The sequence below is a fragment of the Aythya ferina genome (genome assembly GCF_964211825.1).
Source record: "Aythya ferina genome assembly, chromosome: 1".
Lineage (NCBI taxonomy): Eukaryota > Metazoa > Chordata > Aves > Anseriformes > Anatidae > Aythya > Aythya ferina.
This window is the reverse complement of record NC_140296.1, coordinates 136,419,148-136,432,344: the sequence shown is the minus strand read 5'-3', so window position 1 is coordinate 136,432,344 and position 13,197 is coordinate 136,419,148. Positions and strand designations below refer to the sequence as shown.

At 45.3% G+C, this 13,197-nt stretch overlaps 1 protein-coding gene across 1 annotated transcript; it reads left to right on the top strand.

The window, feature by feature from the left end:
- The first annotated feature begins 264 nt into the window (after positions 1-264).
- GPR19 (G protein-coupled receptor 19) lies at positions 265-12,915 on the top strand. Its single transcript, XM_084507016.1, has 2 exons — positions 265-701; positions 11,492-12,915. Exon 2 carries the CDS (start codon positions 11,514-11,516, stop codon positions 12,759-12,761), a length of 1,248 nt encoding a protein of 415 aa, XP_084363142.1. The 5' UTR covers positions 265-701; positions 11,492-11,513; the 3' UTR covers positions 12,762-12,915.
- Positions 12,916-13,197: the final 282 nt, after the last annotated feature.

Sequence of the window (13,197 nt, the reverse complement as noted above, 5' to 3'; positions counted from 1 at the left end):
GGAAGAAAAGAGCACGAATTCCCAGAGGAAGCTAATTGAATATTCCCTCCACCTCCTCCTCATTCCTCCTCTCCGTTCCCTTCAGCTGCCAGGGTCCCATGGCGACGGCGGCGGCAGAAAAGCATCCCCGCCCGCAGCCGCGCCATAGCAACCCGCACGTCAGCGCCGGCAGCCAGGGCCGGCGGGGCAGAGCGGCGGAGCTCCCCCAGGCGTCCCCCCGGGCTCCACCTGGGCTCCCCCCCGCGTCTCCCCGGGGCTGCCCCCGAGTCCCCCCGGGACCCCCGGCGGCCGGGGAGGGGCTGCGCGGAGCCCGCCCCGTCGGGAGGCGCAGCGCTGTCCGCGGTGCTGACGGCACCGGACCCGACGTGGGGTCCGGAGGGCCCTGAGTGGTTTCGGGGGGGCTGGGAGGGTCTGGGGGCGGGATGCGGGAGCTGCCGCCCTCAGGACGCGTTAGCCGTGGCCGGGGAATGAACCTGCGGCAGCACCCCAAAAAACGTGGCTTTGCCCACACCCCGGTGTCGAAGGAGAGATCTGCGAGATGCGCAGCCTGCAGAGCGTCTCCAGCATCTCCGGCAGAGCCCCGCAGGGGTGAAGGCGCTGCGCGGCTTCCAGCATGAGCGGCCCCTTCCTGGAGGTGCCCTCGGCACGGATCACGAGGAGGAGGAGGACAGCGGCGCCCCTGGGAGGAAGCTCTGGAGCAGGTATGTGCGCTGAGAGCTGCCGTGCTGAGCGGTGCTGGGGCTGTACGGATAGCTGCCTCTGCAAGCACCCGTGAGGTCGTCTTTCCCAGAGGTTCATTTCATGCGTGTTTATCTGCGTGTCTTTAAAATCGCTGGGTTTCTGCAAGGAGGGCTCGTTCTTCGGGACCAAATGCTCTGCAGGGCTCAGCTGTTAAGATGATTCTGCTGAAAACCAAGGGGCAAGTAGAATTACTGAAGAATGAACAGCTGCATTTCTACAGAAATCTATGTTCTCTTCACCTACAATCAGTATTTTTATTTTTAAATTATGTCACTTTTTCATTTATCCAGCTGGCTTCCAGCATGACAAACAGTATGTTGGTTCCACAGAGTTACAGGGAAGTAAAACTGTCTTCTGCTTTCAAAAGGCCATTTGTGTGTATGAGGCTGCATTCATAGCCAATTCTTTCTGGCAGGGATTATCCTCAGTGTTTCTTGAAGATTGGCTGCTAAAGCCACCGTTAATTACTTAAACAAGTGGATTGATTTGCAGAAAAAAATGTATGCCAACCAAGAGGCCTCCTTAAAAGCTATTCTTTACTTGGGTGTCTAAATATGGATTTTTGGAAGCTTGATTTGTGAGTTTATTTTAAACATCCTGGTCTCAGATGAGTCAGTAAGGGGATAAATGTCTATACCTTCAATACATTTGGGGAGCTCTGCTCCTCAGCTCAAAGTGAGAGCTCGCAGACTCTTACAGCCCCACAGTTCTCCTGTGAAGTCTCTGTTTGCAAAGCTGTGCAGTGCAGTTTCCCCATCTGGCTCATGCTACTTAACCTCCACATGCATTTTTCATTTGCATCCCCAGCAGACATCCTCCCTCAGGTGTTTAAGTACTTAGAGTGACCCCTGATTGGAGACCTTTCAACAAGACTATGCAGAATAACCCCTAGCAGCCTCAAGTAGGGCCTACTGTCCCTCTCCACCACAAACACAGCACCCACAGCACCAAAACTTGATGCAGCACTTGTGTGTTTGGGATTTCTCCGTTCCAGCATCTTCCATCACTTCCTAGACTTTCTAACAGGCTGCCAATGTTGTGCATTTGGCACCCTGCCCAAGAAGAGATCTCCAGCTCAGGGATTATCAGCAGGCCAGCTTCTTGCTTCAGCGGCTTCTTCTAGCATGCTTTTGTCCTACCTGAGCCCAGTTCAGCTGGGATACCCCTTCCAGCAATCACCATCAGGCATTTCCAGTCTAACTGTGGGCTTTTCATGGCCTTCAGCTCCCTCTTGCTTCTCCAGCAAAGTCAGTGTGGGCAGATGCTGAAATGCTGTCACTAATGGCCATGTCCTCTGACAGAGACCTGTGGGAGCATTCTCCTCCTGCTCATTCAGGTCTTCGGCTTCTCCTGTTCCTGCCAGACAAGTCGTCCTGGAAGCATCTTCAGATTTCTGTCAACTTTATCCCTGGCATTACTATTAGCCACTGGTGCCACCCTGCTCCCTGGCACTGTGTCTGGTACAGGTGGCCTGTGTCATGTGAGCACTAGGTCTGTGCTCCTGAAAAAGGTATGGAGCCATATGATGGGCACTCTCTCATCCTGGCATCAATGTTTTTACCAGTGCAAAAATACTGCCACCATATGAACTGCCTGAGCACTGAGAAAGCAGCTTTCACAAGCTTTAATATCAAGAATTTGTCTCCACATAAACTTAACATAGAGAAAAAAATAAAATTAAATTAAAATAAATAAACAAATAAATAAATAAAATTATAAAATAAAATAAAATAATAATAATAATAATAAAAATAATAAATAATAAATAAATAAATAAACGAACAGAAGACCAACCCTTCAGCTTCTCCTAGGAAAACTGCCAGATAGAGGTTGAGCTAAGCTGCTGTTGTCCTCACCAAAGCTGCTGGCATATTTTCCCTGTGGGGGAGAGGACACTTGGCAGGGAGAGGGTGAGAATTTTCAGGAGATGGGCAGAGAAATCAGCCAAGCGTGAGATCCACCACAGCTCATCTGTCAACACCCACCGTGACAAACCAGCCCGGGTAAGCGCTGCGTTCCTCACATCAAGCAGAAGTGCATGCTGCATTGTGGGCAAGGCCCTGCATTGCCAAAAATGAATGTAAGCATGTGGGAGAGAGCACATACTTTTTTTTTTTACCAATGGATCAGGAAAGGGTCCAACCTAGCAGTGTCTGAGGACAGACACAGTCCCCACTAAGACAGGAAAGCAGCCTGCGGAAGTATATTTCAAGCTTTTCACACTCTCCTTGCCCAGCTCCAGTATGTGGAACCTATTTTAACAGTAAGGATGGACACAAGGTCGATTCCTCTTTCCTTGATCCCACTTTTCATGTCCCAAAGTCACAATGGGCAAAGATGTTGGTTCTGCCATTATTTTTAGATCAGTGCTAATCTGAAGTGATGACCTTGCTGAAGAGTTTTACAGCCATTTCCCAACTCTGCAGATGCTGATGTGGTAAGGGTGTGCCTCCAGGTAGCAGTGAGCACAAATCTGTCTCAAAATTTTCTGCTTTCTGTCCCTGAACCAGAGCATGATTTGGGGTATAAATGGAACCTGCAGCCACTGTAAAGGCTGCTTCCCACTGCCAACACAGAGCAAATGTACTCTTAGGGCTTAGGTGCATGAATAAATTACTGTGGCCTAGCAACTCGCCTCAGTTTAACAGAGCTACAGCCACTGCCTAAGTGTCAATCTTAACCCTCTGTAAATACATGACAAAAACTCATCAGCTTAACTGTAGCAAGAAGGCTTTTCTCCCAGAACCTTTAACATCACAATGGACATGTCTTGCCATCACAAGAGATGGCACTGTCCCTTAAGAAGAGTCAGCCAATGTGCAGTATCTTGTGGCTTACAGGTGTCTTTCAACCCTGAATGATCATCGAATCATGCTCCATGGACTTACTTTGGGCCAGGACTCAGGCCTTGCGCTGAAGCTCTGCAGGCAGAAGATTTAATCCAGATGTGAAGTGACAGAACTAGAAGCAATATATGGGCCCTGTTCTTGGCCTGATGAGTTACAGCCTGGCTCACCAATTGCTAAGCCTGGTTAGTCTCTTACTTTCCTCAAACACACAGCAGAAAAGCCTTGTTGAGATTCATGCTCATGCAGTCACTGAATACAACTCATACTCTTTATACGTGCTAGAATTTAAGAACATCTTCCTTTATTTGATTCTGCCCAGATGTCCTGCTCCCATGACCTCACCCTGCATTGCAGGCTAGGCTCCTGGATGCTGATATAAGATGCAATAATGTATGTCAACTTATGTTGTCCGTTCTGTCCAGAAGCTTTTACCATACATCGCACTGTGGCCACACTGGCACTGGAAGCTTCATACCTGAACCAGCCTATGCACACCTCCACTCACGCTGTCTTTAGATAATTATGCTGCATAACAGGAATCCCCACCATCAAGGTAGAGCCAGGGTTGCAGGCAACAATGTATGAAATATGGGTATGAATTTCATGAGGTTTATTCTATTCAAAATGTCTTATTCTCCTGATAGAGGAGGGGCAGGTGTTCTCTACTGGAATGCAGACAGTGTGGAAGAAAACACAACCTCAAGAAACCTCCAGGTTTTGCTCAACCTCAGATTTTTTTGCTCAAACCCCAGATGTCTGGGTTTGTCTCAGAACAGCAGGTGAGAATAGGAAAGGCCTTGTAACAGGAGCAGGGCAAAGAGCTGAGCACTTTTATGAGTACTAGACCAGAGACAAGAGCTGGCAGGGAATCTGTGCTCTTTCAAAAGCATGTGTAGCCACATTCCTACCCTGGAAGCACAAGTACTAAATGGCCTCAATATGTATGCAGTGATCCCTGTATAGCAAGAAACAGTTACAGGTTAAAAGGCTTTGTGCTCTTCTATAACAGTATTACTGCCATGAGAGCCTGAGCACATAAGGTAGTTAATCTGGATTAAGGCAAGGATGAATGTCACCTTCTAGCATCTTGCACCCAGACAAAAGCACCCCATCCTGATTCAATTTGCTCTCGCTTCTCATTTTGATTAAACTCCTTTAGATGAAGTATTCCTCTTCCAGTCTGGCAGCTATTCCCAAGAGATTCTTCAAAGAGGGAAGTCTAGGGAGTAAATGACCAACATAATGCTTTTGAAATAATTCGCTGGGCCACGGCGTGACCAGCATTTTGCAGTGAGGAGAGGATGCAGAGAAATAAAATATGTTGGATAAAAAAGCCAGTCTGTTAGTGCTAGTGTAAGTAATGCTGAATGGTCTTTCTTTAGATACCTTTTTGATCCTAAAACACAGTAGTTGGCAAAAAATGTTTGTTCTTTTGATTAAACACTAAAAAAGCCATTTATTGCAATCCTTTGTGAATCCAATTAATTTTTACTGCTCCAAATTGCAATGGAAACTATACTTCTAGATAAGACAGTAAACATGTAAACACATAGTAACTCTACCATGTGGGCTTTGTACAATAGCAGAGTAGATATGGCAGTGGCTTTATGTCATTCTTGAAGCTCTTGTAGCTTTATGTCATACTTCTCTGAGTAACATCTGTTTTGGAGAGTTAGCAAGTGTATGTTTCCTTTACTATAAACCTGAAGAGATATCCCTGATGATGGTGTATTTGGGCCTGCAAATAACAAAGTAAGGCACATAAAATGGGAATTGTGGCACCAGGAAATTATTGTTTGACTATTATGAATCATTTCATATACCCTGTTTTTTTTTCCATGTAAATGCATAACATTCTGAGTTTTAAACTGAAATACAGGGAGTCTTCACATCAGTTTTAAGAGTTTGCTCACTCTATAATATTCAAAAGAATAAGTGAGAATTTTGGTACTGCTGCATCAGTGCAGACTCACAATTACTAGAAAGTATCATTTCACTCAGATCAATATTATTTTGGTTTAAATGGGGAATCAAACAAAAGTATTTTTAAAAATAAAAATGCAAATAAGCCTTACATATTTACTACACATAATTTTTACTTTTTATCTGTCCAAAAACTACTTATTGACCTGAAAGACCAGGGGAGACTAAAGAGCTCATCACCATTTCTTATAGACCTGATATTTGCAAGCTGGGCAGCTCATTGACACTTAAATCGTATTTCACTTAGCAATGCAACAAGTGGGGGCATGAAAACTAGAGAATCACCATCTAATAAGATAAAGAACCTCTAATTATTTGTATGCTAGACCAATACAGAGCAATGCATACTCTGGGCTTTTCACATTCACATTGTCATTAGGTGCATTATCGATAACGCAGAAGTTTAAATCTCTGCTACAGAAAGCAGACTTTCCCACAGAAATAGAAATAAAAATAAAAAATGTGCAGGGTCATAGACAGAAAGGTTCTTAGTGTCAAATCAGGACATGATTCTGGTCTCAGTACCACCTAGGAAAAACAGGATTAAATCCACAGAACAGAATAAATTATCTTTAATATAAAAGTAAGTCAGCTTCTGGCCCATTAGAAGGAAAAAATAATAATGCAGGAATCTCAGATCATACTGGCTAATCAGACAACATTTGCTTTGAGAGAGGGAGAGGTTCCAGCACAAGCATATGGTCTCTGGTGAGCGGTGGCACACAGCAAAGCTTCTCCCATTCTGGTTTTGCTCTCCCTGTTAGCAAAGCTCAGACACAAGATAGGTGGATACATTTCTTGACATTCTCCTTTCTCTGCAGTCACCTACCAGGTAGCTCTCCACACACGCCTCTGAGGATGTTATGCATGTTCCCTGCTAGGGCTGCTGAACTGCATGTTTGCATATAACTTGCATTTCCCAGTAAAAAAAATGTTGGGCTGACTTTTATGCGAAATGCAACAGAAAAAGAAAAAAGAAAAAAAAAAAGTACTAATTGAGTGCTACAATTCTATAACTATATAGAGACTTCCACTACTCTTTAATATTGACCAAGAAATTTCATCTGGTTATTATTCTGCTGAGAGTAATTTGTACAGCAAGCAGCTGGCTATTTTTAGCCAGCAGATACTTTTGCATGGCAAGGGAAATTAAGGAAGAAAATTAGCCCATAATGTTCTTTTCTATCTGGCTAATAGGCTCCACGTGTACTATTCTATTACATATAATTCTAACGTGCAATTTAGCAGGTTGTGCTGTCAGTGCATCCTGCCACTCTGCCAAAGAAAGCAGCCTTAATCCCCCACAGGCAGCTGACAAATGCAGGCTATCTCCAGAGGAGCAGATCCACCTGATGGAGGGGGCAGAAAGGGAAGCAGGGACTGCTTCAGAAACCAGGACTCTTTTGCCAGGCAAAGCTAGTAAGGAAATAATGAGGGAAGGCAGCTAAGGATGAGGGGGAAAGAAAGACCAGGTGTGGCAGCATGAGAAGGGGTGAGGGGCAGAGCATCATGCGCAGGCTTAAATGCACACCTTCCCTTCCAGGTGGCTGACAACCTGACCACCACAACACCCACTTCTGGGTGATGTCCGCAAGTGCTATTTGGAGAGAAAGGACTTGTGCAAGGTTCTTGTTTAACACTGAAACAAAACCAGCTGTTACTAGCCTCAGACTGCTTCAGCTAAATGTTCAGCTGAGCATGAGCTGTTTTCAGTTCCCAGATATTGCTTGAACATGAAAGCTGCTAAATGAGGCCAACTGCTTGGGTAGCAGTGTTGGTGACTCACACGTTGACCCATTTTCTGGTTCACAGTCAGCAGCTGGGCACAGTGCGAGGTCGCTGCTGCAGGGGCCAAGATTTGGAAGAGAAACACCACGGGATCCTGTCATAGACTGGCTGCCACTGTGCAGAGTGGCTGCATCTACGCAGATGTGCTGTGCTACTCTCAAATACACTGTGCATTTTCAAGCATGCTGAATTTGTGCCTGCAGCATGGAGCTGATTGTACATCTAGTCTGTTCAAGTGAAGCACACAATGTTATATTAAGCTCAGCTAATGAATACAGGGTCTAAAAAGCTGGGGGAAAACATCTTCTCTAACCATATCAAACAATTAGTACATCTTTTCCTCTTCCATGTCTGACTGTTTTTTTCTATTGTGTTCTTGAAGATGACATACAGAACAGTGCAAGGGGCAAGATCCCAAATTCATCCAGTGCCTTTGTACCTCCAGGCTCCTTTCTGAGTAGGCAGACAAGGAGAAAGCAATTGGTGCAAAGCTAGGTATAGGCAGTGTAGTGGGTTTACGTGGCAAGGTTTTGGTAAAAGGGGGCCATAGGGGTGATTTCTGTGAGAAGGATCTAGAAGCTGCCCCATGTTTGGTAAGGGCCCCACTGCTGACCAGAGCCGAGCCATTAAGCGATGTTGTTTTGCACCTCTGTGAGAGCATATTTAAGACAGGGAAAAAAACGCTGCATGACACAGCAGCTGGGAGAGTGAGAGGAGTGAGGAACAGCCTTGCAAGCACCAAGGTCAGTGAAGAAGGAGGGGGAGAGGTGCTCCAGGCGCCGGAGCAGAAGTTCCCTGCGGCTTGTGGTGAGGACCATGGTGAAGCAGGATGTCCCCCTGCAGCCCATGGAGTACCATGGTGGAGCAGGGTTCCATGCTGCAGCCCGTGGAGGAGACCACGGTGGAGCAGGTGGACCTGCACCGACGGAGGCTGCCGCCTGTGGAAGACCCCTGCTGGAGCAGATTCCAGGCCAGACCTTTAGCCTGTGGAGAGGAGACCACGCAGGAGCAGGTGACCTGGCAGGAGCTGCTACCCTTGGGGGAGCCAGGTTGGAGCAGTTTTCTCCCGAGGGATGGACCCCGTGGTACAGACCAATATCTGGAGCAGTTCTGGAAGAGCTGCTGCCTGTGGGAAGCCCACGCCGGATCAGTTCATCAACGACTGTATCCCGTGGGTGGGACCCCACAGCACAGGGGACGAGAGTGACTGAGATGGAGCAGCAGAGAAGAAGTGCTGTAGACTGACCATAACCCCCATTCCCCTGTTCCCCTGGGCCACTCAGGGGGGAAGAGGTGGAAGAGGGTGGATGGGGGGGAAAGGTGCTTTTGGTTTCTTTCCTTTGTTTCTCACTTCTCTAGCTTGTTAGTAATAAGCAATAAATCTTACTATCTCCCTATGCCGAGTCTGTTTTGCCCGTTGCAATAATTACTGCGTGATCTTCTTGTCCTTATCTCAACCTTTGAGCCCTTTTCATTGTATTTTCTCCCTGTTCCTCTTTGAGGAGGGGGAGTGAGAGAGCGGCTGTGGTGGAGCTCGGCTGCCCACTCGAGCGGAACCACGACAAGCAGAGAAAAAAACATCAGCAAAACACAAACACACACACACACACTGCCCAGCAGCTGCATTACAGCACTCCCTCAGAAATCAAGAGGTCACTCTAGCATCTATTCAAGTGAAAAACATTGTCTAGAAGGTAGGTGGATCATTCACAGTGATTTTGCAGTTAGCGATCAGAATCCATGTTGTATTAGTGCTCTGTGCTGCTTTGGAGAGGTAAGCAATGGGGGCTCCCAAGTTCAACTAATATAAATCTAACAGTGAGCAGTTTAGCCACTCGCAGAAGAATAATACCTTTAAACAGGTCTAATCTCTATTTTATTTTTTTTTTTTGGCCTCATGGTCACAGACTTGTTGAATATCACTAACCTGCCTCATAGCCATGAAGGCTATGAAAAAAAAATAAAAAATTGCCAGGCAAGGCAATTTCTGTAAAGGTTATAAAAATGAAGACTGCAAGGATCTGGCATTTAAAGGAAAAAGAGAAAGGAGGTTATCACAAACTGAACCACCTACATTTAAAGAGGAAGGGGATAAAAAGAAGGGGTATTCAAGTCATTTGGTATCCTTCTCACCATTGCAAGTCAGCAGGTCATTTCAACAAGGGACACCTAAATTCAGAAACCTCGTTCTCATGGTGACAGAGGGAAATGCTGATATCAAGGGCACAGGTAACTAGCAAGACAGTGACATGCAGGGACAGTATACACAGTTCAGAATAGACTCTTTAAGGTATACAATGTCCAGCTGTTAATAAAAATAGCATGGTGTGCATAGCACAGCTGAAATGCCATCTTAGTGCCTGATCCTGGTGCTGGCAGTGGGCCCCATTTACACAGCAAGGACACCAGCCATGGGCCTTTGGGCTGTCCCTTACTCAGCCCTTCTCTGATTTAACACCCCAGTAGCACCCACTCAAGGCACAGCACAGTAATCCTCAGACTATTTCACTCAGCTCTCTCCATCCACCCCCAGCATAAGCAGCCAGAAGCAAAGCTCTCCACACACCTTCCCTTTCCTGTCACTCAGGCTGTGTCCCCCGAGGCAGATCCACATGATGCACCTCCTGAACCCCACCATTCCTACCCCTCCATCCTCGGTGGCACTTCTGAAGAGTAAAGGAAGGAAGGGATCCTTCCTTCTTCTCCCATTGCAGGCCTGTGGAAATAGAAATATTTCTCTCTGGATCTATTCCAGAAAGCAACATTTTCCTCACCATGGAACAGATGAGGAAGATTCACTATGAGTGGGCCCTATCCAGCTTGGTACAAGTCCTTTCACTGTGCTGATCTTTCCTTTGCCTTTAAATCCAGATCTCTCATCTTCCAAAATTGTGTCCAGAACCAGGAAGATTCAGCTTCTCCAATTCAAGAAAACAGTAACAACAAAAATCCATTCAGACTGAGTGGGCTCAAAAGCATCTCTGCTAGTGAAGGACAAATTACCTTTGGGTAGAGTATGAACAGCACACAAGATGGGAAATACTTAGTATACTTAGTGCTACAAAGATGGCGAAGGGTCTAGAGGTCAAGACCTCTGAGGAGCAGCTGAAGTCATTTGGTTTGTTCAGCCCAGAGCAAAGCAGACTGAGGGGAGGCCTCACAGCGGCCTGCAGCTCCCTCACGAGGGGCAGGCACTGAGCTCTGCTCTCTGGGGACAGCGACAGGACCCAAGGGAACGGCATGGAGCTGGGACAGGGGAGGGTCAGGCTGGGGGTTAGGGAAAGGGTCTGCACCCAGAGGGTGGTCAGGCACTGGGACAGGCTCCTCAGGGCAGTGGTCATGGCACCGAGCTTGCTGGAGCTCAAGAAGCGATTGGACAACACTGTCAGACATAGGGTCTGTTTTTTGGGTGGTCCTTTGGGGACCCAGGAGTTGGACTCAGTGATCCTTGTGGGTCCCTTCCAACTCAGGATATTCTATGAGTCCAGTATTTTTTATCATCCTTTGCCACTTTTACAGTCATAGTCATATAGTGACAGTGTATATACTTCAATCTAAATACAGGGATGTTAACACCAATGCTGATAGAAAACAAATGATGAGAGCAGGATTTGTCTGTTAGCATCATGATCAGTGAAGATGTAGTTATTGTAAAAATATTACCCTTCTTTCTTCCTCTCAGTGTAAGAAACACCTTCTTTGTCTGACTGCTTTAAAGATATATGTAAAGTCAAGCAAACAGAGACAAAGTCTGGTTTGGTTTTTGATTTTTGATTGTTTGTTTACTTGCTTGTTTTTACAACTTCCACAGACAGGTAGTACAGCTCATTTCTGGAATCAATAGAGCATATTGCATTCACTGAGGTTGTGAATTTCACCAGCTTTGGTGAAACTGCACCTCAGTCTGTATCTGCAAGGTGGACTTTATCTTTCAGAGTACAGAAATGCTCATCCTACTGTAGCTGGACCATTAATAAAAGTCTGTATGAAAAATAATGGCACCTGCTGTACCAGAAAATCTTATATTTCTGACCATTTCTCTGAAATCAATGTATATTGCTTAAAATTATCTTTCATTGATTTCACACACATTTATTAAATAAAACTTGTTGTCTTTTCTGTTTATGTAGAGCCTGAGCAAAGGACATTACTATGATGTTTGACCACAGTATGGATAACAACAACGCTCCCTTTGTTTTCCCTACTTTATTGCTCCTGCTGCAGAACAACAGCTACCCCGAGACCTCCATCCCTCCTGCTAGCCACGAGATGACAGAGTCACCCAAGGAACCCAGACCAAGCAGGAACCACACCATCTTGCAGTATGAACTGAGGCCAGGGGAAATCATAGCAGCCAGTATGGTTTTTGGAGTATTGTGGTTGTTTTCCGTCTTCGGAAACTCCCTTGTTTGCCTAGTGATCCATAGGAGCAGAAGGACACAATCAACCACCAACTATTTTGTTGTCTCCATGGCTTGTGCAGACCTTCTCATCAGTGTTGGAAATGCGCCATTTGTGCTACTTCAGTTTACTTCAGGCAGGTGGACACTGGGGAATGTGATGTGCAAGCTGGTGAGGTACATACAATATCTCACCCCTGGAGTCCAGATATACGTGCTCCTCTCCATATGTGTGGATCGATTCTACACTATTGTCTACCCCCTGAGCTTCAAAGTGTCAAGAGAGAAAGCCAAGAAAATGATTGTAGCATCTTGGATCTTTGATGCTGCATTTGCATCACCAGCTTTCTTTTTCTATGGCTCCAGTGGGGATGGCCATTGCAACTTCTTTCTCCCAAATTCTTGGGAAGGAGCCATCTACAGTATTATCCATCTCTTGGTGGTGTTTTTGTTCCCATCCATCCTCATTATCCTATTCTATCAAAAGGTTATCAAGTACATTTGGAGAATAGGCACTGATGGCAGGACTGTCAGGAGGACAATGAATATTGTCCCAAGGACAAAAGTGAAAACCATCAAGATGTTCTTAATGTTAAATTTAGCGTTTCTCCTGTCCTGGCTCCCTTTTTATGTGGTACAGCTGTGGCACCCACAGGAAACAGACTACAGAAAGAGTTCCTTGTTTTTTATGGCTATCACATTAATCTCTTTCAGTTCTTCAGCTTCTAAGCCAACCTTGTACTCAGTGTATAATGCGAACTTCAGAAGAGGGATGAAAGAAACTTTTTGCATGTCCTCCATGAAATGCTACAGAAGTAATGCATATACCATCACTACCAGTTCAAGGATAGCAAAAAAAAATTATGTTGGGATCTCAGAAATCCCAGCACCAGCCAAAACTGTAACCAAAGACTCAATCTATGATTCATTTGACAGAGAAGCAAAAGAAAAAAAGCTTGCCTGGCCCATTCATTCAAATCCTCCAAATACCTTTGTCTAATTGGCTTAATTGCTTTGAAAGGTGATTATGTACCACAAGAACAAAGAGCTTTATCTCTTTTTTGAACCAATGTAAATTTACATATTTTTAACATGACTTTTAGGGAGGAAAAAAAAGATGGTTTATTTTATTAAATGCATTGATTTTTGATGTATCTGGTCTACTTAATTTCAGCTATATTCTGCTTTTGGAAGTACTCTCCCTGAATCATGAGCATACTTGCTCTTATATTTTCTGTACGTAGGGGCAAAAGGGAAAGAACAAAAACACTGCATAATTAATCACTGTTCATTAGCCACCATGTATAAATGCATAAATCCACACAAAGCCATCCATATTTCCTTTTGTTATATCCTTATGAATACTGTCTCACTGGGGTGTTCCTTGTTCAGACCTTGTGGGAAGGATTTCTGTATGTGGACAATGCTGGCATAAT

Bases quoted from the DNA above. Each gene is read 5' to 3' on its own strand.
- GPR19 (XM_084507016.1), top strand. From the start codon at position 11,514: ATGATGTTTGACCACAGTATGGATAACAACAACGCTCCCTTTGTTTTC.